This window comes from Antrostomus carolinensis, unplaced genomic scaffold (genome assembly GCF_000700745.2).
Source record: "Antrostomus carolinensis isolate BGI_N321 unplaced genomic scaffold, ASM70074v2 scaffold36596, whole genome shotgun sequence".
NCBI lineage: Eukaryota > Metazoa > Chordata > Aves > Caprimulgiformes > Caprimulgidae > Antrostomus > Antrostomus carolinensis.
The window spans coordinates 1-21,597 of NW_010323135.1; the positions used below are offsets into that span (position 1 = coordinate 1).

General features: G+C 34.1%; 1 protein-coding gene across 1 annotated transcript; it reads left to right on the forward strand.

The window, feature by feature from the left end:
- Positions 1-2,418: 2,418 nt before the first annotated feature.
- On the forward strand, positions 2,419-19,640 carry LOC104519251 (neuronal cell adhesion molecule; the record flags this gene model as incomplete). Its single annotated transcript, XM_010170508.2, has 4 exons — positions 2,419-2,616; positions 2,818-2,940; positions 3,950-4,126; positions 19,509-19,640. Coding segments are annotated over exons 1-4 (544 nt in total), but the record flags the coding sequence as incomplete, so codon positions are not given.
- Between the last annotated feature and the right edge of the window lie 1,957 nt (positions 19,641-21,597).

Consider the following 21,597-nt stretch of genomic DNA (forward strand, 5'->3'; position numbering starts at 1 on the left):
CAAACCATTCTATGATTCTATGAAAATCCATAAACACAAATGTCTGTCCATACATCAGGTGTTAAGTTCTCACCCATCTAAAGCATGGTTGTGCTGAGTTGCCATCATCTCAAGTTTAGATGGAGATTTCTTTTTCCTCAGACTTGGAGTCTCTGAGGGTTATTTTCTGTCCTGTATTTGCTAATGGGTTGTACACTTTCCTTTCCAGTTCGTCTAAGGAGTTAGTCATGCCATGATTACTTCTGAGTGTATTAGTTCTTGTCTGTATACAGTATGATTTTTTTCTGTGGGGAGGAGAACCACACAATTACAAAAAACTAAGCAAAACTGAAGCTAAAATAAGTTGATCAGTAATCATAGATAAAACAAGTTCAAGATCACAGGAGTTACAATGGACCTGACCACTGAGTAGTTTTGCTGTTATGGCTAGAACAGTCAAGACAATGGTATATCCTTGAATAAGTTGCAGATGCAGCGGAAGTTCCTTAATTAATTTTTGCAGATACAGCTAAATCAAGCTAAAATAGGTTAAAAACTATACAAGGCATGACAAGTCCTAAGACCTAGTGGATAGTTGTTGTTATAAAACTTTCTCTGAATTCATGCTGAAAACTCATCAATGCCAAGTAGACTTTCAGTGTCTTCATGGTTGACATAGCCTACAATGCACATGACTGTCTCTTCTTAAATGCAACAACAAAATCCTACTAGCAAACTCAGGCTTTCCTAATTAATAAAATTATTTAAAACAGTAGCCCAATATGCAGCGTTGCATTAGGGACACATTTCTTAATAAAGAGAAGGATATTTCTCTAAAGAGTCATGTCATGAAGACAAATGTATGAACAAAGCAGGAAGACATCTAACTAGCAGCAGTCTCCAGCACATCACTGGTATTTTGCTTTTGTATTATTCTTGCCATTACTCGATGTACTGTGGTACTATAAAGCACTTCAAACCTAAGAATAAATTTTAAAAAGAATTATTTTCACTGTTACTGTGCCATTTTTTCCTGTTATTCTAAATTCAGTGGTTATTCAATACAGGATGTGAAAAACATGATGCAGTCTCTTTTAGTGTCATATTCCAAATGATTCCAAATCACTGCTTATTAAACCCAGCTTATTAAAGCTCTCTTTTAATTTCAGGCTGGCTAATGACAAGCAATGACCCAACTGTAATAGTGTGCTTTGTGAAAAGTTACTGGCTAACAATTCTTAAAATATCATGAACTATACCTGATGTGTTTCAGTACTAACAGTACCTACGCTTCAAGCTTTTGGTAGCTTGTAAATGACTTCCTACACTAGTTGGTAGGATGAGAGCTACAGGATGACAGCTGGGAGTGTTGAAAAACATTAACTCAAGCCATGTAAAACACAATGGCACTTAGCAGCACTTAGAGTGAGATGATACATTGTTAGCAATAGAAGGCTGGTGTTAGTGTAACCTTGCTTTATAAACTGTCTAGTTGGGATTTGTAAATCTTGTCAGTTTCCTTTTTTTAATTCACATGTGAAATCCTAGCTTCCTTAATTAAAGAAGTGTTTTGCAGTTGGCCTAAATGGAACCAGAATTTTATCCATTCACATTGCTTTATCAGTTGTAGTATGTGATCATACATGAATTAAAATTTTGCTATGAAAATTGAACAATTATTTGCTTGAAGGTGACAAACCTAGTAGTAACACAAGTCTTTGTAGGGGCAACTGTTAATATCTTTCCAGATATCATGGGAGTGAGACTGTGTAGTAAAGTGAGTGCAGTCAAAGTAATGATCTCTGAGGCTCATCTGTAGTTTCTTAGAAACTCAGTCAGCAAAATGGACACCAGAATCAGCTTTGTGATCTGATCTAATTGTCACAAAAATGGCGGAATAGTATTCCTGTCTCTAGGTGAAGATCATTCCATGACTGTAGCCTCAAAGTCCTTTCAGAAATTATGTGTTTTGCAGCCCAGACAAATCTTTTGGGGTTTTTTTCCATTTAAAAATATCTACTTGACTTCCACATCACAGGGAATAGCCTGGTCAGGTGTGGCAAAGTGCAAGTCTGCTTTGGAAGCTGTATAGACATCTTACTGCAAGAATGGATGGTATAAATGAGTCCTAACTCTCAGATGGACTTGCTAACATGAGAACCATCACATACTAATGCAGTTCCAAACCAGAATTTGTGTCAAACTGCCTTTCAGCTTTAGCAGAATTGTCAGGTGATAGTCTTCACCCAGTTGTGTAGACATGACTGTTTCTGGAAAAGCTCTGTTTCTGGAGCAGGAAGGCTATATTCTGTGTCTCGCTTGAGCTTATTACAGTTATTCCTGTCTGTAATTCATAGATAGTCATGGAAAAGCTTAGGGCTTGTAAAATCAGAACACCCAAACACTCACTGTAGATTTTCTTTTGTCTTTAGATTTACTACTGGAAAGTGCAGAGTCTATCCAGAAGGAGTAGACGGCATGTAGAAAAAAAGATCTTGACTTTCAGGGGAAACAAGACTTCTGGAATGTTGCCAGGGCTGGAGCCCTATAGTTCTTACAAGCTCAACGTTAGAGTTGTTAATGGAAAAGGTGAAGGACCAGCAAGCCCAGACAAAGTATTTAAGACTCCTGAAGGAGGTATGAAATGAGAAAACTAGAGAATAAAATTATATGTGGTATATTCAGAAATAGAACACTAAGGATATAACTGCTGAATTTGCATCTTGGACATCATAAAATAATAATCTGGCTCAATACAGCAATATTCTTAAGAATTAATAATTCATGAGCTGCTTTAAATTAATCTACTTTGTATTTACTGTATATTCTTCTTAAAAGTTCCTAGCTCACCCTCCTTTTTGAAGATTACTAACCCAACACTGGACTCTCTGACTCTGGAGTGGGGTTCACCTACCCATCCAAATGGTCTTTTGACATCATATATACTGAAGTTTCAGCCAAGTAAGTTAATTATGAATATATAACTCTTAAATTAGACAGTATGTCTAGGAAGTAGCAATCCCTTTGTAAGAAAAAAATTATGTTAAATTTTTAGTGTACAAAAGATATGGTTTCATTTTAGATGTTGAGTCTGAAAAAGATTAATGTATTTTGACAATATAGATTATTTTTAAAACTTCACTTGCTCAAGTACAAGGTTAGCATTTGTCCATTACTTTTATTTCTTCAAACCATGCTTTATAGAAAAATGGAGGTGAAGTCCTACATATAACTGACAGCCAAGCTAGGAGGAAGATACTGACACTTATAAATCCTATATTCTAACTGCAGAGAAGATATCGTTAGAAGTAGATCAAAATACATCCAATTATACTGTTGTCTGCTTATTTAAATTTCATGGTATTTTAGTTTTAAAATGAAAAATTCATTAACGTGCCATTTAGTCATATCAGAGCTATGAATCACTTCCTTATGATCCCCATGCTACTGCTTACTTGCCCAGAAATTTGTCAGCAGTGACACTGGAAATTTGTTGTGTGCATGGAATGGTTAAGAAAGTTCATTTTCTTCCAGTTACCAACTTCCGCTGTTCCTTAGCATTAGATACAAGTAACTTCAGTATTTTTTTTCCTGAGCATACCGAATTTATTGTAAGGCAGCTAGTTTAGAGTTTCAGAATTTTTTAATGATCAATGTTTCAAATGTATATAAGTTCACATGATTTGATGTGGACTCAGTTGCCTTGGATTCAGACACTTATGAGAATGGAACTTGAACTTAAAAAACTTGTAGCTCTTTCATATCTCCCTGTTGAATTTTAGCCCCTCACACAGGTCCTTTTACACAAAGGGGACATTCTTTTGAAACTGTAGGTTATCATTCGTATAACCTGAAAGGAACAATGCAGCAGACAAACAAAACAGATAAATACAAACAAAAAAAGCCTGTTTTAACACAATGATAATGTAGGCAATTTTCCTAACTCTTCTTTTTTTTCTTGTAACAACAGTTAACAACACACATGAATTAGGTCCTTTGGTAGAGATAAGAATTCCTGCCAACGAGAGCAGCTTGATATTAAAAAATTTAAATTACAGCACACGGTACAAGTTTTACTTTAACGCACAAACTTCAGTTGGATCAGGAAGTCAGATAACTGAGGAAGCAGTAACAATTATGGATGAAGGTAAGATGGGTATGTATAAAGAAAAAACACTGAGTTTAAAAACCACTACAAATTTCATTTAAAATATTACTACTACTTCCTTCCATTAAGGAAATAGCCCCTGATAAATTTTTTTCTAGAGCCTTCTTAAGTGGATTATGCACTAATAAAAGTTTTTAAATGATTTTTAAGAAAAGATGTGCAAAGTCTTTCTACTGTAGTGGAAGACCCAAAAGAGGTGTAAAGCGCCTCCTTTTGATATAAACTTACAAGATCTAAGACTTTGGCTTTTCTGGGTTTCAAAGTTTTATGTAACTTTAAATTCTAAGTGGTCTTCCTCCATTCATCTATTTTTCTTCATTGATCTTCTCTGGTCACAGAGAACAATACTTAAATGATGCAGCTTTATGACTAGAGGAAATTATTTCTCTTTTGAAGCATGCAACAGCTTCTGTAAAGTCTAAACTTTTTTTCACAGAGCTGGCAAAAACTAATTTCAAGAAAGCTGCAGAAATAAATGTCATTTAAGGCCGCAAGTAACTGGTCACATTGTATAATATTTAAATACTCTTAAGCATATTGTTCAATCCTTTTACTATTGATTTTTACGTTTATAGCCATTCTAGATCTCAGATTTTTGCAGTTCTTTTGTTGGAAGATATTATTTATTTAAATATGAAAGCTTAATAAAATAAAGGTAATTTAAAGCAAAGGAGAAATTTGGGGGAAAAGCCTTTTATGATTTTGCACATCTTAATATTAAAAGTCTATTTTGATACCATCTTTTCACATATTTTTATGCTTAGTAAAATTATAGTTTATTGGAATTGCCATAGATGACTTGGTGTGCAATGCAGTTTCTCTAATAGTATATTAAGTTTGTATATGAACTACATGTATTTTAAATCATGAATCTTAACAAGCATGAGCAATAAAAATTTGTAAATGCATGTATATTAATTTTTGTCTTGTAGTAGTCTGTCAGTGTTCAGCGTAAGTGGATTCTTTCTAATTTATTTGAATGAATACATTTTATGTAGCCTGCATGCTTTTCTGGTTTATAACAAAATGATGTATGTATGTTCCCTTTGGTGTTGTATCTAATTATATAGTGTTCCTATTCTTGTTTTCCTCCATTAAAGCTGGTATTCTCCATCCTGCTATAGGTGCAGGCAAAGGTAAAATGAAACTGCATGACTTGTTAATGTGTGAATTTTGCAGTGTTGCAAATGGGGAAATTGCAGTGGTAAGGACAGAAAATCTTGGACTACCCATTGCTACACAAAGTATTAATCAGTGCTGGAAGAAAAAAATTGTGCTTTTTTTTGCTGGTGGAGTTTTTTTGTTGTTTTGTGTTTTTTTTTTTTTGTTTTGTTTTGTTTTGTTTTGTTTTAAAAAAGAAGGAATCCAGAGTGCTTATTAATACCTTTCATCTGGTTATTTTACCAAAGTTCCAGGGGAATTCGTTAGCTTTGCTTCAACAAAGTCTAATTATTTCTGAACGTTTAACAGATGTATGTCACTGTCAAAAATATTCAGGATCCAGGTGCACTAGCACTGATTAGCTGGAGTAGAAAAAATAACTCTTTTGCAAAGGAGATTTTTTTACTACCTGTGCCATGTGCATTTTTTGTTTTAAAAAAGTAGGTGCATTCTTGTTCTCACTGCTGATTAATGCTACCCATTTGATCACATTTATTTCATTTGCAAGTTAATTGCATAGGAGACAGATGACTGACAATACGCTCTTTATACTTCTCAGTTCGAGTATCAGATTGAATATTCAGACAAATGGCTTTCTGCTGTCTTAGGTTCACAGATCATGTGAGTGAGTACTTGAGGGTCTTTCAGTGAGTGGAACCTATTATCATATTTATTCTTGAGTTCAGTAGTATTTAGTTCTTTAAGATGCAGTTCTTCTGTTAAACAAAGTGTTCTTCACATTTGTACACACAGTTTTTATGTATTTTGATACCTTTACTGTCAGAAGCAAAGATTGTCCTGAGGACTATTAGTTAGCTATAAGTCAGAAAAGTCTCTATACTTATGTGTCATTTTATCACAGAAGTGTTGTTAACACTAATGAACATCTATGCTTCAGATTCTCAGACCATAAACCTAAACATCCCAAATCAGAATCTGTACATGAAATACCCAATATTTTTTACTAACTTGGAAGAGACAACATAAATTGTTGATCATCAGGTGTTTTGAATAATAATAGCCATAAAAAATAACTTCATTCAGTCTAGTATAAATCAGACTATATATATACACACACATACATACACACACACATATATATGTGTGTATGCATGCATTTGTGCATATATTATATATATTTATATATGTATATATAAGTGCATTCTAATATCAGATGCATTTCTGGTAAGTGTACAGAGCTGTGGATTTATTTTAATGACAAGTCTTTCTTACTGTTTTTTAGTCTAGTTGTAACTGAGAAATCAGCAAAGACTGGAACAGTCAAACTGGCTTGTAGTCCTGGACATTAACAGCAGAAATGGAAATTAAGTTCTCATTATTTATAGCTGACTACAAAAGCTCCTGCAAAGAAAAATGGATTCTCTGTGTGAAACTGAAGTCTAATTATAGCTGTATCACAGTCTGGCTAGCAGAATGCATCTTATTTGTAAGATCAGCTGGAACAGCTCACATTTCAGAGCTGTCATCTCAGATTCTCTGAAAATGGAGCAGATGACTTTGCTTCCATGCCATTTACAGTTTCAGAGTTTTCCCATATTCCTGTATGGGAATCTAGCTCTTACAATTGCAAAGAAAACTCTGGAACTGCAAACAGGATGGAACTAAAGCCATGACATCTGTTAGGACATCTGAGTTGCTGCAGGTCTGAGATTAATGTTCTCAGTGGTTGCTTACATTAACATGATTAACTGTTTTGCTACTGATCAGGGACTATCAGGAAGGAAAAGGAGGATTGTATTATCAAGATCAACTGCCAAATTATTTGGTTTCATGAGTAGGTGGATTTGGAAGACAGAAATACTCACTCCACTCAAGAAGAAGCCATACCCAGGCAGTGAAATTTTACTCCTCCATTACGTGCAAGAGGACCTATATATATTTAAACAGTTCTTACTAATATGGACCCAAAACCAAACCAAGGATAAGCTGAAATTTAGATATTCTCAACTTTTTGTGATCTATCAAAAACATCTCACTTTTTCATTTTGAAGAGCAGAACTTACCAGAAAAATGTAATTATCATTTCTAACAAGGTGCTGGAGGAATTCAAATCATCTAAACCCAGGCAAGCTGTGCAACCTGGACATATTTCACTGCTCAGAGTAAATCTGTATATTAAAGTGCAGAGGGAAATATTTCTACAGTAAATCTAAGGATCTTGGAATGTCTCAAAATTTTTTGTGTAATTCTGAAATACATTCCCTGTCTCTTGACACCATGTGTCTTTTGACATCTTTTTAGACAGGTATGGGCCCTTCATTCTCTTGTATTACTTTAAAAACAATGAAAGTAAACACAGTCTGCTTACCACTGCACTCGACACTTTTAATATTTGTCCCAACTGAGTTTGTCTGATTATAATGACTGTACTGATGTTAAGTAAAGACATTCAGTATATTCTAGACCAGTAAGTAGAGAAGCAAGTTTTGTGCATTTTTCCCATAAGGTAAAATAACAATTTCAGATGAAAACATGAAATACTGGGTCAAGGCTAAGTGATTTCAATAAAGGAATAATTTTTTTCTGTAGTTTGAATAGAACTTAGAAGCTCTATTCAAATGGGGGCAATATCAGGAGGCAATTATTGTCCCCCTGTAATATGGGAAACATCTTCATGAAAAAGTTATTCAGACAAACAATACCATTGCATGATATAGCAGAAATGCAATGCATCTTGGCAAATTACAAGAATTGTGTTTTTTTCATTCTCTAAGGGGAACTTAACAGCAGAGATCCGTGTCATTCTCTCACAAGCCCACATGAGTAAATCATGAGACACGTTATTTTACTAGATGGACAAGCTATCCTGTTAGAGTTGATGCGCCTATTTGACTTGTACTATCTTTTTTCTTTTCTAATACTGTGATATTATGAATGACTTAAATTTGATCAAATTATGGTACTAGAAAGAAAAAATAATTGGTTTTCTTAGCAACCTGTATTCTAAACGTGACTGAAAACTGCATATGTAAAACATAATGTATTATACCCACTATTAGATAAGTAGTATGCGTTGATATTGCCATTTATGTATTGACATCTAATGACAGGCATGAGGTAAGAGAAGTGTGAGAAAAAATGCGGAATCCAAACCTGATTACATATAAAATAATTATAATAGCATCTGGAAAGTGAATCAGACAAAAGTGAATCGCTGCAGTCAAGTCTTTCCTAGCCTTTTCCATTAGAAATTTTTAATAACTACACTATAGAGGAAGGAAGAGAATACAGATTGGACCAGTGGTAGAAATGAAAGTTGCTGATTAAAATAAACCGTCACAGGGACTCATTGTTTGTTGCAAGATGAAGTGTAGGGAGTCATGCCATACCATGTCAGTCTCTACATTTCACAAGCCTTCTTGTTTCACTTTTCAGTTTCTTTCTTATTTAGTCAACATTTTTATTTGAAAGCAGTCTTGTAGTCTTCATGCACACACACACTGATAACTGGCAGTCCTAAATTTAATTGAAGCTAACGCTTCCTGTCAATGTGGTACTCAGTCTGGTCTGAGTACCTTCTTTATGTGAACTTCACATCTCCAGTATTCTTGACAGAAATACTTTTGTTGCAAGGGAGAAGAACAAGTATCTAACCTTTGGGTTTGAAACTATTTGGTTTTTCTGACTGAATCTCCAATACGTAACTCTTCACTGTAGGCTAGAAATAATTTTCAGCTGAGTTCGTATCTCTGATCTCTTCCTAGGAGATAGGATCATCTCAATTTTCTTCGTTCCATACAAAATGCTGTTCTTTTTTTTTTTTTTCCCTGCCCAGCATCTGTTTTCCCTTCCTTTTTGAATCATTTCACATAATGTCTCTACATTTTTTTCTAACAAGTTCAAACTTCTTTTTCTTTTCAAGTTGATTATAGTATTTTTGTACTGCTCCTTCAACCACTCTTTCCATGTTATATCTCTATGTGATTCTTTCAGTACAGCCTGCTACGCAGATCCATTTTTTGTCCTCTTTTAAGTCTACTGGGAACATGATGATGCTTTGCATGCTAGACTAGAGAAAATGATGATTATCGCAATGCAAAAATTCCTGCAAATACCTTTTGCTTTGTAGATGTCACACAAAATCCATGCCATGCTAAGTGCTTATCAGTGAAAGGATTTCTTGCATTTCTTCGTCTTCTGTATTTTTTGCACTACAGGAATGCTCTTGCAATGGCCTAAATAATCTTAAAAGTGACTAATGCCCATCTCACTGACATAAATGGAATTCACTCTCACTGTTATATTGAGGCTTGAATTTCATACTGTAAAAAATATAGATTAAAAAGCAAACAAAAGCAAAATCCTTCTCTTTGTCAAACAGGCTCTGGCAGAATCTATTACTTTTTTCTTTCATCTTTTCTTGCATGTGGGTTTTTTCCTTTGAATTTATTTTCATCTATATATATCCATTTTAACTAACTGTCTATGATATATTGTTTTGCGAGTTTTTTTTCCATTTGACCGATCTTCAAATGCATGCTTCTCACTTACCTGTCATTTTTTCCTGGAGATCAAGTGAATCCCATGAAAATTACTAAAGATTAGTCACTCTGGGGGTTATTTAATTTATTGTTCTGCTGAACTAAATCTTGAGAGAGAGTACCTATTCTGGTGTTAAAATCAGTACATACCTTATGTCATATCTTATTAAATCGTATTGAATCCGCAGCCCAAGTTTAACTGTGTTACTTGGAGGAACTGTGTTCCTGAAAAGCTGAAAGATTAAATAAAACTCTGCAAAAAACTCCACTAAAAAAGCACTGGAATTAATTTGAAAAGAAAGGGAAATTTTATTGTGAGCGTAGGCCCTTTTCTCAACAATTGGCAAATGCTTTTATACTGTATCTTGCTACAGGATTGAAACCATACTCAGAAGCAATGGCTAAATTTTGCATTGTATTTTAGTGTGAATAAAAGAGCTTAATTTACTGGAGGTGGCTGAATAACAGTCGGTCTGTATAAAACTGTATAACTGTTAACTTATTAACAAGCCATTCCCATCAGTTTTAGAGCAATGCTTTTGTCAGCGCTGTGGCACAGCATTGTGCATGGTTACAGATCAAGAGAGCACAGTGCTCCATGACTGAAAAAGCCCTTCTCCCCGAGACAAAGCTTTCTGCCCCTGCTTTATACCAACTGGCACTTGCACACGCTGAGAGTTTCTGCCAACTGACAATTGCACATTTTGCATTTGTGAACAGTGCTGGGAAGCCTACTGAAAAACTAAGAGGTTAATTATAATTAGAGGTGTGCTGATAGAGAATACAAGAGTCTGCATAGATTGGAGAAAAGCTTTGAATGTTGTCATGACTTCAGCTCTAGGCTTTCATCACCCCAGAATCCATCAGCCATCTTTTATCTTCTTATGCATGTATTCATGTTGCAAACATGGCATGTTTAACAGACTTTACTAAAACTTTCCAGACCTGCTGGAAAATTTGATCAAGTAGTAGTGAAAAAGAGGAAGAATTATGAAAATAATTATTTTGAAAATAAATGTACTACTGAACAAATTTCTTGGTGCACTGTATTCAATCAGAAAAAAAAAAACCCAAAAAAACCAAAAAACAAACAAAAAAACCCAAACAAAACAAAACAAACAAAAAAAACAGAACGTAAGCCTGACCAAATACTACACATGGATAAATCTATACAGCTATTGGTAAGAAACAGATAAGATTGGTAAGAAACTGATAAACGTAAGCATAAATACATCACTTGAGAGGATTTAGAAACTTAAGACACCAAGAGAATGAAGGTAGTTTTCAGAGCCAACTTAATTGTTAAATACAATCATATGAACAGAAAGACATTTACCAGATACCAGGTCTTCAGTCTAGCAGGCAGCTGTTTAATCAAATCAGAAACTGGAAATTGGAGATGGAAAAAAACCAAACCTAAAACACAAGATAATATGGGGCTTTTACAGGGAAGGTGATTATCGAATTTGCTTAGTGTTTCAGAAGCTGTCCATTATCTGAAGTCTTTCACACAAGATGAGACAGTTTCCTTCATCCCCAAGTGCTCGGACATGAGGAGGGAGAAGTTAGGTGTAATTCTGTGGCATCTCTTTTCAAGAGTTTGAAATGAACTATTGCTAATAGTTTCTTCTGTCTTAAACATTGGTGACAAATATCAATCATACAGCTGTGCTGCTAATTAGACATATTTTCTGGAAGAACAAAATACAGGAAAATATGGGTTTGAGAAAATAGATTTAGTGAAATAAAACAAAGATGTATTTAGAATGCAGAACAGTTGTTTTCTTGGCACAGAACAAATGCTTCTGTGCTGTTTGTAACTAACACCTGTTCCTCTGTGCAAATGAGGAAGGAAATTTATATATCCTGTCTGCAATCTCAGATTCTGCACCTTTCTAAATTTAGAGCCTGCTATTCTTTCCTCTTGTTACCTTCAAGTGGCACAGAGAACCAGTATCTAATACCCTTGCATTACCATAGTGTGTGTGGTTACATGCTAGATTTCCCATAGACAGCTCTGGCTCTGGTATTTCTTAGTGGTTTTGTTGTTGACTTAGTAACCTACATGGCGCCTTTTTTTTTTTTTTTAAATCTAGTGCTTTTTATTTGATTTTGAGCAGGTGGTTTTAGCCAAGAAATAAATACATTCTTTATTGTTTAAATAAAATATTTTGTATTATTTTTGGTTAGTAAAAGAAATGATGTATAAAATTTACAAGCATGTCTTACCTACAAAGACATCAAATGTGGGAGTAATTAATTGAATATGGAGTGAAGAGTAGAATGAGTACTGCTGGAATGGAGTTAAGAAGAAAAATTTGATGCAAGCATAGAGATAAAAAGTCTGATATTGTGAAAATTTGTAATCATGTGAAGACATTTTCAGAAGAATCAATGGAATTTGCATCACCAAACGATTCTGTAATTCTATGATTTATTTATTTTTTAAAAAGACCCAAACTATAGTTTTCTAGACATGGCACTCATACTATTTACTCTATGTTAGGGGCTAGTATACGGGTTTATTTATTTTACTATGCCAAAACAAGCCATTTTCTCTTTGAATCTAATTTGGAGCTTCTTCCAGTCAGCCATATGGACAAGGCCATCTTGTTTTGAGAAGAAAATAATTTAAGTACATAGGTAAAATCTATGCAGCACCACTTGCCTTGAGCACAGGCTTTTGCCCATTTTATTTTCTGGTGTAGATGAAACCATTGGAATTCTGCCATTTGTCTACTGAGACTGGGTTCTTACCTCTGGTGTTTCATGCTCCTTTGGGGACTATTTTTAACATTCTTACCAACAGAAAAAGTATTTTTAGCAAGATAGAAATGTCAGTGGCAAACTGAGTGAGGCATTTTCATTGAAAACTTATTTCGTGCCTTTGAGAAACATCCTCTTTGTGTCTGCTCTATTATGTTGTTATAACAATCAAAATCTATTTTTCAGTAATATTAGGCAAACAAAAATACAGAAATATATGTGCATTTGTTACAAGTATAGTTGGAGAACAAAGAATTAAGATATGAGCAAAGAAATGGCTAATTACAGAGAGAAACATGTCTTTTCATAGATGTGTGCATTGCATGTGTCTGTGAAAAGTGCTGTTGTCTAACAAGAATGTCAGTAAGACATAGTACCTTAAAATGAACAGCTTTGTGCATTCTAGTGATTTGTATCCTTCGCAACAGAGTATGTTGATATTGGTTTTCCAGTATCTGATGTCTAATATTCCAATGTCTAAAGGTGCTATGAATCCATAATGTTAATGAAGCTGACTTCAGAAATGTTCTGTGAAAGTAAAGGTGTCAGTACATACTTCAAATACACGTGTATCACTTAGCTATTTCATATTTTAACAAGTAAAACTAATTGAATCCTGCATGAACTTAGAGTGTGCATGTGTTATTCATTTAGCAGGTAAGGTTTGTATTATTTAATGTTGCTTTTCAATGCAAAGTGTTTTTACTCTATTTTTTTTCTTTCCTACTATCTCTGATGATGAAGGATATTCAGAAAACTTTTTTGCAACTTTCCCAGTCATGCACACTGTCCGTCCAACATTCTATAAGGGTATTGTCTTTCTTTATTATCATTATCAATGCAGTAGAGACAAAATCCTATAAGGGCTTGCAGTTGAGGCATTTACAGTCCATTCAGTGACACGTGGTGTAAAGGGAGGTGTGTACCACCTTTGTATGTCCCTTTTCTCCTACCATTTCCTATTACCCTGACAGTGTTCTTACTTTCCATCTGTCTGCATTTTACCTCTAGATTAATAGAAATAATGTTTTCTAGGTTTTTTAGCAATTAGATATTTTTAAGTATTTGACAGTTTTTGTGATAGTGGACATGTTCAGTAAAGCACATAGATTTTATTTTGTAATTTCATAGTGTAGTAACTGCCTAGGATTCAATACCAAATATGTTACTTTAGTCACTAATGTCCAGTAATGAAAACAATTGCAAATGTACTATACTTTCCCTATATATGGTCTAAATTAATATAATAACTTCTTAAAATATATATTTTTTAATGTATGAAATCAAAATTTTGTATTCTGCTCTGTTTTTCTATTGTATATTCAGTGCAACCACTTTTTCCAAGGATCAGAAATGTCACAACAGCTGCCGCTGAGACCTATGCCAATATCAGTTGGGAGTATGAGGGACCAGATCATGAGAACTTTTATGTTGAATATGGTGTAGCAGGCAGTAAGAAGTCATTTCATTAAATTTTGCTAAAGTATTCAGATGTATTTTGAAATACTTTTTATAGTAAATGTGGTCCTAAATTCACCCAATGTTAATGATAGCTCTTAAATATCTTGAAGAATTATTTTTTAATTTGATCAGGAAGATCAAATAATTTTCATTTTAATGAACATCAATGTGTAGCAAGTATTTGGTGCTTAGATAGAATATCAGCTTTTGTTCCTTTGTGTTATTGTAAAAATTCTTTTGAATGTGAACTTCTAAAAATGTAGTTTGCATGCAGTTGTTTATCATGCAGTGATTACATGTGTAAAAATATGATTACTTGCATTAAAATAGGATATAACAATTTTCCTGAATTATGCCAAATTCAGGGGAAAAAAGATCATTAAATAAGAGAGCAAATCAAAGCAGTGTTCTTTGTTAAATTAAACCTTAAAATAAGATATTAACCAACTTAGGTACTTTTATTGGCATAAAACCAGGTGTTAATCTTTGATAACACCAGTAATAATTAAAACACAGTTGGCTAATAAAACCAAGGTACTTCTGTTCAAAAACCTTATCCTTCTAAAGTTATGACTAAAGATGACCAATCTGAAAATTAGAATATAAATACATTTTTCTGGATATTGGTCAAAGAAGCAGCTGAGATTGTGCTAGAAAAGGTATGAGAGAATGATCAGGAAATATTTCAGATTTTGAAGTAGAACTTCTCAACTAAAGTAAATATTGACTGATAGTATAGAAGTGTAGTTTAATTAAATGATTAAAACATACTTTACTGTATTTTATAATTGCAAGTCCCATAAGCCTCTTAAAAAAATAAATGAAAATTATTTCTCTAGTACAATGGAACAAATGTTTAAAATAGTTTTCTAATTAATGTACAATGTCTTCTTCAATATATTGCATGCAATATATTATTTGAAGTAATAATTTTATATTATTTCATTTTCTTTTTAAAGAACAGCTTTTTTTTTTTTTTTTTTTTTAGCCAATCCATAATTTAGTCAAGTAACTGTTGATAGTATTCTGTCTAGAAACTTTCAGTAATACAGAGAAAATTAAAATTCCAATTTGTTATTTTCCTAAAATTTTTGTAGGCAAAGAAGATTGGAAAAAAGAAATTGTAAATGGTTCTCGAAGCTTCTTTGTGTTAAAGGGTTTAACACCAGGAACAGCATATAAAGTCCGGGTTGGTGCTGAGGGCCTGTCTGGTTTTAGGAGTTCAGAGGATGTGTTTGAGACAGGTCCAGGTGAGGCACACCATACCAGTTCTGTATCGTAGTCAGAATTGTGGTAGACCAGGTGCTGCAACATTGAACCGCTTCTAGCTAAGAGATGTAGCTAGCATCTTTGCATGTTCTTTTTTTAGAGCAATGTTTAATTATTTTATAGACTCCTAAATAATGCCAGCACACTTATTATGCAGATTATGATTTTTTTCATCTTTTCAATTTACTCTAGCTGTCTGTTGTTTATATTAGGGATAAGATACTCATTGCTCACACTCCATCTGTGTGCTATGCACTGAAGATTACCTATTTCATTTATTTCTAATTGATATAATTAGATGGTTATATTTAAAAAACATGTACTTTAATAGAGCTAAGTATAGATTTTTAAAGCTAACATTGATAAGTTTTAATACAAAAAATATGAACTAATATGTTTGCGGAGTCAGAAGTGCAGATTCAATTTGATGTCTCTTGTAATCTATTTATACCAATGTTAAGAGATTTCTACCTGTAAATGTTTTGGTTTTTTTTTCCTGTCATATACTGGTTTTATATAGATTTTGATGTCACAACTATATCCTGTGAATCGGTAGGGCTGGTTAAGTTCCTTGCGTACATATTTCACTCATATTTCTTCATAAACAAACCAATAATGCCTGTTCTTTTAACTCAGAGAAAAGGCTTTATTGGAAGTTTTTTTTTATGTTATGCTGAATATCTCGTTGCCATCATAGCACATTCTTGGTCAGCTGTTATTATTTGTTGTGTATTTGCTAGCCACTTCTGCTCATTCCAAGCATTTTGGTCAGTGCATAGTTATTTAGCAGTAGCATCGCCAACTTCAGAATGTTATGATTTAAGAAAGTCATTTAAATATGAAAATATGCTTGAACAAGATGTAATAATTATCAGACAACAAAGCAAATAATGAACATGCCAGTTTCAATGTGAGCACTTTCTAAAATCATAATTTTTTTGCTTTGTTTTGTTCCATTCTGTTCACAGTTTATCGTGTTGCAGGGAAGCTTTGAAAACACGGTGCTGAATAACAGTGCCAAACAAATATGTATGGGCTAAATAAAGAGGTTACTTATGCCAGAGACAGCTAGTGGTATAAAAGGAGATATGTAAAATTTTATGCAAATATGCATCCAAAGCCTAAAGAAGCAGTAAAGCAAGGATCAAGACTATAGTATAATTCAAAACAAGCTGAATGGAAACCTTCCCAAAAAGCATCTCTCTGGTCTAAAAATACTGAGTCAATAGATAAGGAATCCTGTACGTACCCAGTCACCTTCACTCATGTCCTTGAATAGTGAAGGAAGAAGAGAATTTAAAGACACTCTTTTCTGCTTCTTGGTAATGGAAATGCTCAGTGTCCAGCATTAAATTATATACATAGCATATTTCTTACAGAAAAATGTTGTGTCACACTGTCTTCAGCCTACATCAAAGCTGTTAAACACTGTAAATAATGAAATGGACAGAGAGGAAAATACTGGAATATAGAATATGTGCTTAATTAGGGGTGAAATGTCAATATTTTGTATATGAGGCTTTTGCCACATTTTTTTCTTTGACAAGCATTCCTATAGAGCATCTTCATAGTGTGCAGATTTATCTTTTTGAGCTTATCAGTACAGTGTATTGCATTGACTCCTGCATTAGAAGTTCACCAAGGGTAAATGTCTTTCTACCTGAAGCAGATAATTTGCTTAATATAAGCAGGAAATGTTGTGCGATTTTTAAAGTTGCACTGATAAATCCTTTCCTACTGGATATGCAGTAAGTTAAAGAATACAGGAAGCTGCATAAGTCAGTTTTCACCTTTATTCTGTCCTATTTTTATGCATGAGTTGTTTTGCTTGATGCCGTTTCTTTCTACATTTGAATGTTAAATGGGCTTTTGCATTTTGTCACATTATGTATTATACAACCTTTAATGCCTTATTATAAATGCATATGTTGAAACCTCAAAATAATTTTAACCTTAATGTGGAAAAAAATATATTTTAATTCAATTTATAATTCAGGGGAAGATTGCCTTTGTGCCTTTGTGATTTTGTTTTTTTAAGAATCCCACATATATATATTTATATATGTATATATTTATATAAAGTATAAATACATATATATGTTATATATATCTATATAATGTGTAGACATTTTTATGCAAAAGTAGTTTATATTTGTGTGCATATAAGAAGCAATCAGTCTCCAAAATATCAGAAAGCATAATCTTCAGCAATAGCTGGGAAATCTCCTAATAGTAACTCCACAATAACCAGGCATATTCATTCATTGATCTGTTATAATGAAAATCAAGTCATAGCTTTGCCCAGTAAGACCAAAAAGAGTCAACAGAATAGAGTGAATTTTGTCCTAGTACTTCTGAAGTGGACTTTTATGGTCTTCTGTATGGAGTGCAGAGTAGATACTATCGCCAGACATCAGAGGTACTTTTGACCATTGAGAGCTGATCCTTTCAAGCTAACTGTCTCAGCCTTTGTCTTAACTGATAAATAACATTGAGAAGTGGGCTTGAATTCTGGCCTATAACTGAATATTGTTACATTTTATTGTTAGTGTGCTTGCCAGCCCAGTGCAGTCTCCTGTCAGCTAGCTGTCTGCCCAGCAAGACCCAGGTATTGTTCAAAGGACAGCACCAGCACAGGAAATTTGTCATTGAACATGTTTTGTAAGGGGAAGAGTTTATGCTTTGTCACCTGGAATTGTGGCTAGAAAAGTCAATGCTCCATCAAAAACAGATTCTCTCTGGGGTGTTTTTATGAGCCTTCCCGTGTAGATGTATCCTTTTCAAGGAGAGGTGGAAATCTTTACAGGGCTCTGGGACTTTCACATTTCTGTCTAAAGCTGTGAATGTGTTGTGTCCTTCACTTCAGTGTAAGCAAGTCTACAGACCTTCCCTAGCAAATATGAGTGAAACAGGTTGTACCATGAGAGCTGATATACTCACAGCATCCAAACAAAGAGTCTGGCTGAATGTCTCAAGCATAATATAGTCTTAGTGTGAAGTGTCTATTAAGCTGACATCTTAAGTACTGTTGATCCTTACTAAAATCCTAGGTAATTTACTGGCTGTGAATAATCCAATATCTTGTCTCATGAAGCCAGAAAAAACAACAAATGCTGAACCAAAATGCCACGAGTTATGTATAGGAAGTGTTTTGCATTCCTTATTCATGTGGGCAAGTGATCTTTTTCTCAATTTCCCAAATAGAGAGGTCTTTTGGGCAACTCTTCATAGCGTTTCAAACTCTTGGGTATTGGGGCTGGAGGAGAAAGTGAAGAATGAACAAGATAGGTTTGGACAGATGTTCATCTTCCTCCACTTCATGTCGTCTAATGTCTCCAGCACACATTCCGAACTCCTCTCATCCTTCCCACTTTTTCCCAACAGCAAATCCTAAGGCCAGTTGCCTGTAGTGTGTTTCCAAATAGGGGAGTAGAAAATAAGCTTCACCAGGAAAATTCAGCCCCCCAACCACACAGATAGTTCTTTTCCTTATTAGTGACTGTAATGTTTCCTGTGTGGTTTGCTTATAATTTACATTATCTTCCAGCTAGAGTCAGCATTTGGAGAGAAACAGTGCCAAGGAAAGGCTTTCCAATTGCACTGTGTTAAGAACTCACTAATGCTAATTCATGGCAATCATGATAAATTGAAGCATGAGGTACAGGTTTGAGGAGAGGAAGAAAACATGATGCTTAATAAGGCTTTAAAGGATGCTTCATTTTTGATTTTGAGTTGAAATTGAATGTTAGGGTCTTGAATGACCCATCTGTTTCGCCGTTTCAGACTAATAAGAGTGCATTAGCTAATGAGTATTGGCTTTTTAGTCATTTTGAGAATACAATCGACATGTTTGCATGAATTATAATTTGCAATTTTATTTCAGTAGTTTAATTAAGGTGAAATGGTTGAGAATGGTTTTGAGGTTTGTGGAAAGCAACATAGTATGCACACAGGTTTTACAAAGTAGTTGCTAAGCATAAATGTTGGCAGAATTCTTATATACTCAAAAGTAAGCACATGTACTTAGAAAAACTTAATGAAGATACTAACAAAATACAGTACCACTGTTTTTCTTAATACTAATTTTCACAGTGAATCTTATTCCTTAATTAATGAACAATGTATACTGGCTATTATTTATTTGAATTAGCACAGCATTTAAATGCAGCAAAACATTTAATTTTTCTTCTTTTATTCTTTAGCAATGGCAAGTCGGCAGGTAGACATCGCTACTCAAGGATGGTTCATTGGTCTTATGTGTGCTGTTGCTCTTCTCATCTTGATTTTACTGATTGTTTGCTTCATAAGGAGGAATAAGGGTGGCAAATATCCAGGTATGATATATAACAATGAGAGTAAAAATAGTCTCCTGATAATCCATTAAGACAGATCTCACTGGAGAAATTACATTTGCTGCTGGTGTATATGGCAAATCAGTCTTATAATTTGGTAGGCTTGTCAGGAGCAATCTCCCTATTGATAGAAAACCTTAGTCCATTTAAGCATAAGAAAAGTGTCTCCTGCATTCCTGGGAGGGTTACTGAGAAGTTTGAGCTTTGTTAGAGATATTTGGCCCTTCCACCTCACTTTCTGAAGTCTAATCCAGATGGGTTTAATGCACTAAAATGAGCTGAGTTAGAATTTAATTGGTCAGGAAGTGTGGAAACATGTACCAGATCATAACCGCCGTTTTACTTCAATGCACTGGGAATGCATTTCATAGAACAAATTCCTTCATACATTATTTTGTTTCAAATACGTTACCCTGCTCAGAATCTATGTTGTCTTCATGCTTTGCATTTTTTGTAGCCAAATTTGAACTTACTATCTTTCAGTTAAGCTGAGGGTTTTTTATATAAGGTTTTTTTTTCTTTTTATTTTTTGGGGTTGGCTTTTTTTTAGTATTAGGCCTAGGAACAAGCAGGTATATTTTATAAATTGAAATTAAATTTGGAACTATGCAAGGTACAGCTATCAAAACTCTGATTCTTCTGGGTGTACATATTGTAAAAAGCATATGTGTGTATATGTGTTTACATATGTGTATGTGTGTCTTATACGTATCTTTCCCCAGACTTGTATTTGTGTTCATGGAGTAGGTCCATAGACTAAAGCTCTCTTGAAAAGGATAGTGACAGCCAGTTTGCATAGAATGGTAGTACTACCTCACAAGATCTCAGAGTAGCCATGAGGTATGAGTGGGTATAGAATGGACTTCAACTGGACATCAAAGGATAATTTGATTTTTATTTTTCCTCTCCTACCTACAATAGAAAGTAAAATTGCTAAGTTTCAAGTAAAATCTCGATTTCAGGAAAAAATTCTGTTCTGTATTACAGACTCCAAAGGTTTGGAAATTATATAAATATCCAGAGTCTGAAATGCTTATTTAAAGTAAACTCAAACTGCTTGAAGTTTGTATTATTCATTTGGATGTGAAAAAGATGCACAAACTTACAAAAGTACAAAACAAAATAAATCCACACTGTTTTAATTTCTCCTGCTTGTTTTGATCAGTGCTCTTCTGAAGACTAGTGTCAGTAAACACTTAGAAGTTTTCCTCTTCATAGGTGAATCTTTTTCTAGCTGAACTTAGCGTGCAGTTTATTTTTATAAGGTGATAAAACATGTACTTATTAAGTACAAGTATCCTACTCTGCTCAATCTAACTGTTTAATTTTTTATGAAGAAAGCAAAGATTTGTAGTGACAGCAAAAATTAAGTAAGAGAAGCTTCTGTGCCAGCTGTCTATGCCCTTGGAAAAAAGACCATTGATTAAAAAAGTGTTACATACAAGTTGAATGACAGGCTGAAGACATCTTAGGTTTTTCCCTAATATTTGTATTTTTTAAAGAGAAAATTAGATTACAGAGGATACAGGAAAAGGGACTCTTAGTGGAGATAACTGAGAAAAGAGGAGAATTAGGTGGATGAAACAAGTGGTGAAGTGATGGAACTGAAGAGTAGGGGAGACTTGGAGTGAACCACCATCTAGAAGAGAGTAAACCACAGTTTGAGTAAAAGTGTAGAAGGCAGTTGGATGCTAAGCTTGGCATTACTTTGTGGACATCCCTGCTATGCCCTTCTTTTCTCTGCTTCTGCAGCATTACTAGACATAAGGTATTGCATTTATGCACACGTATATATGCATACACATATAGCAACATGCTATCAATTGAGTAGATATGGTAGACCTTGACTGTATATAAGATTTCCAGGTTCAGTATGAACTCTTTTTATTGCAGTGACTCTAGAGGTAATTGTATCACAGAATCACAGAATGTTAGGGAT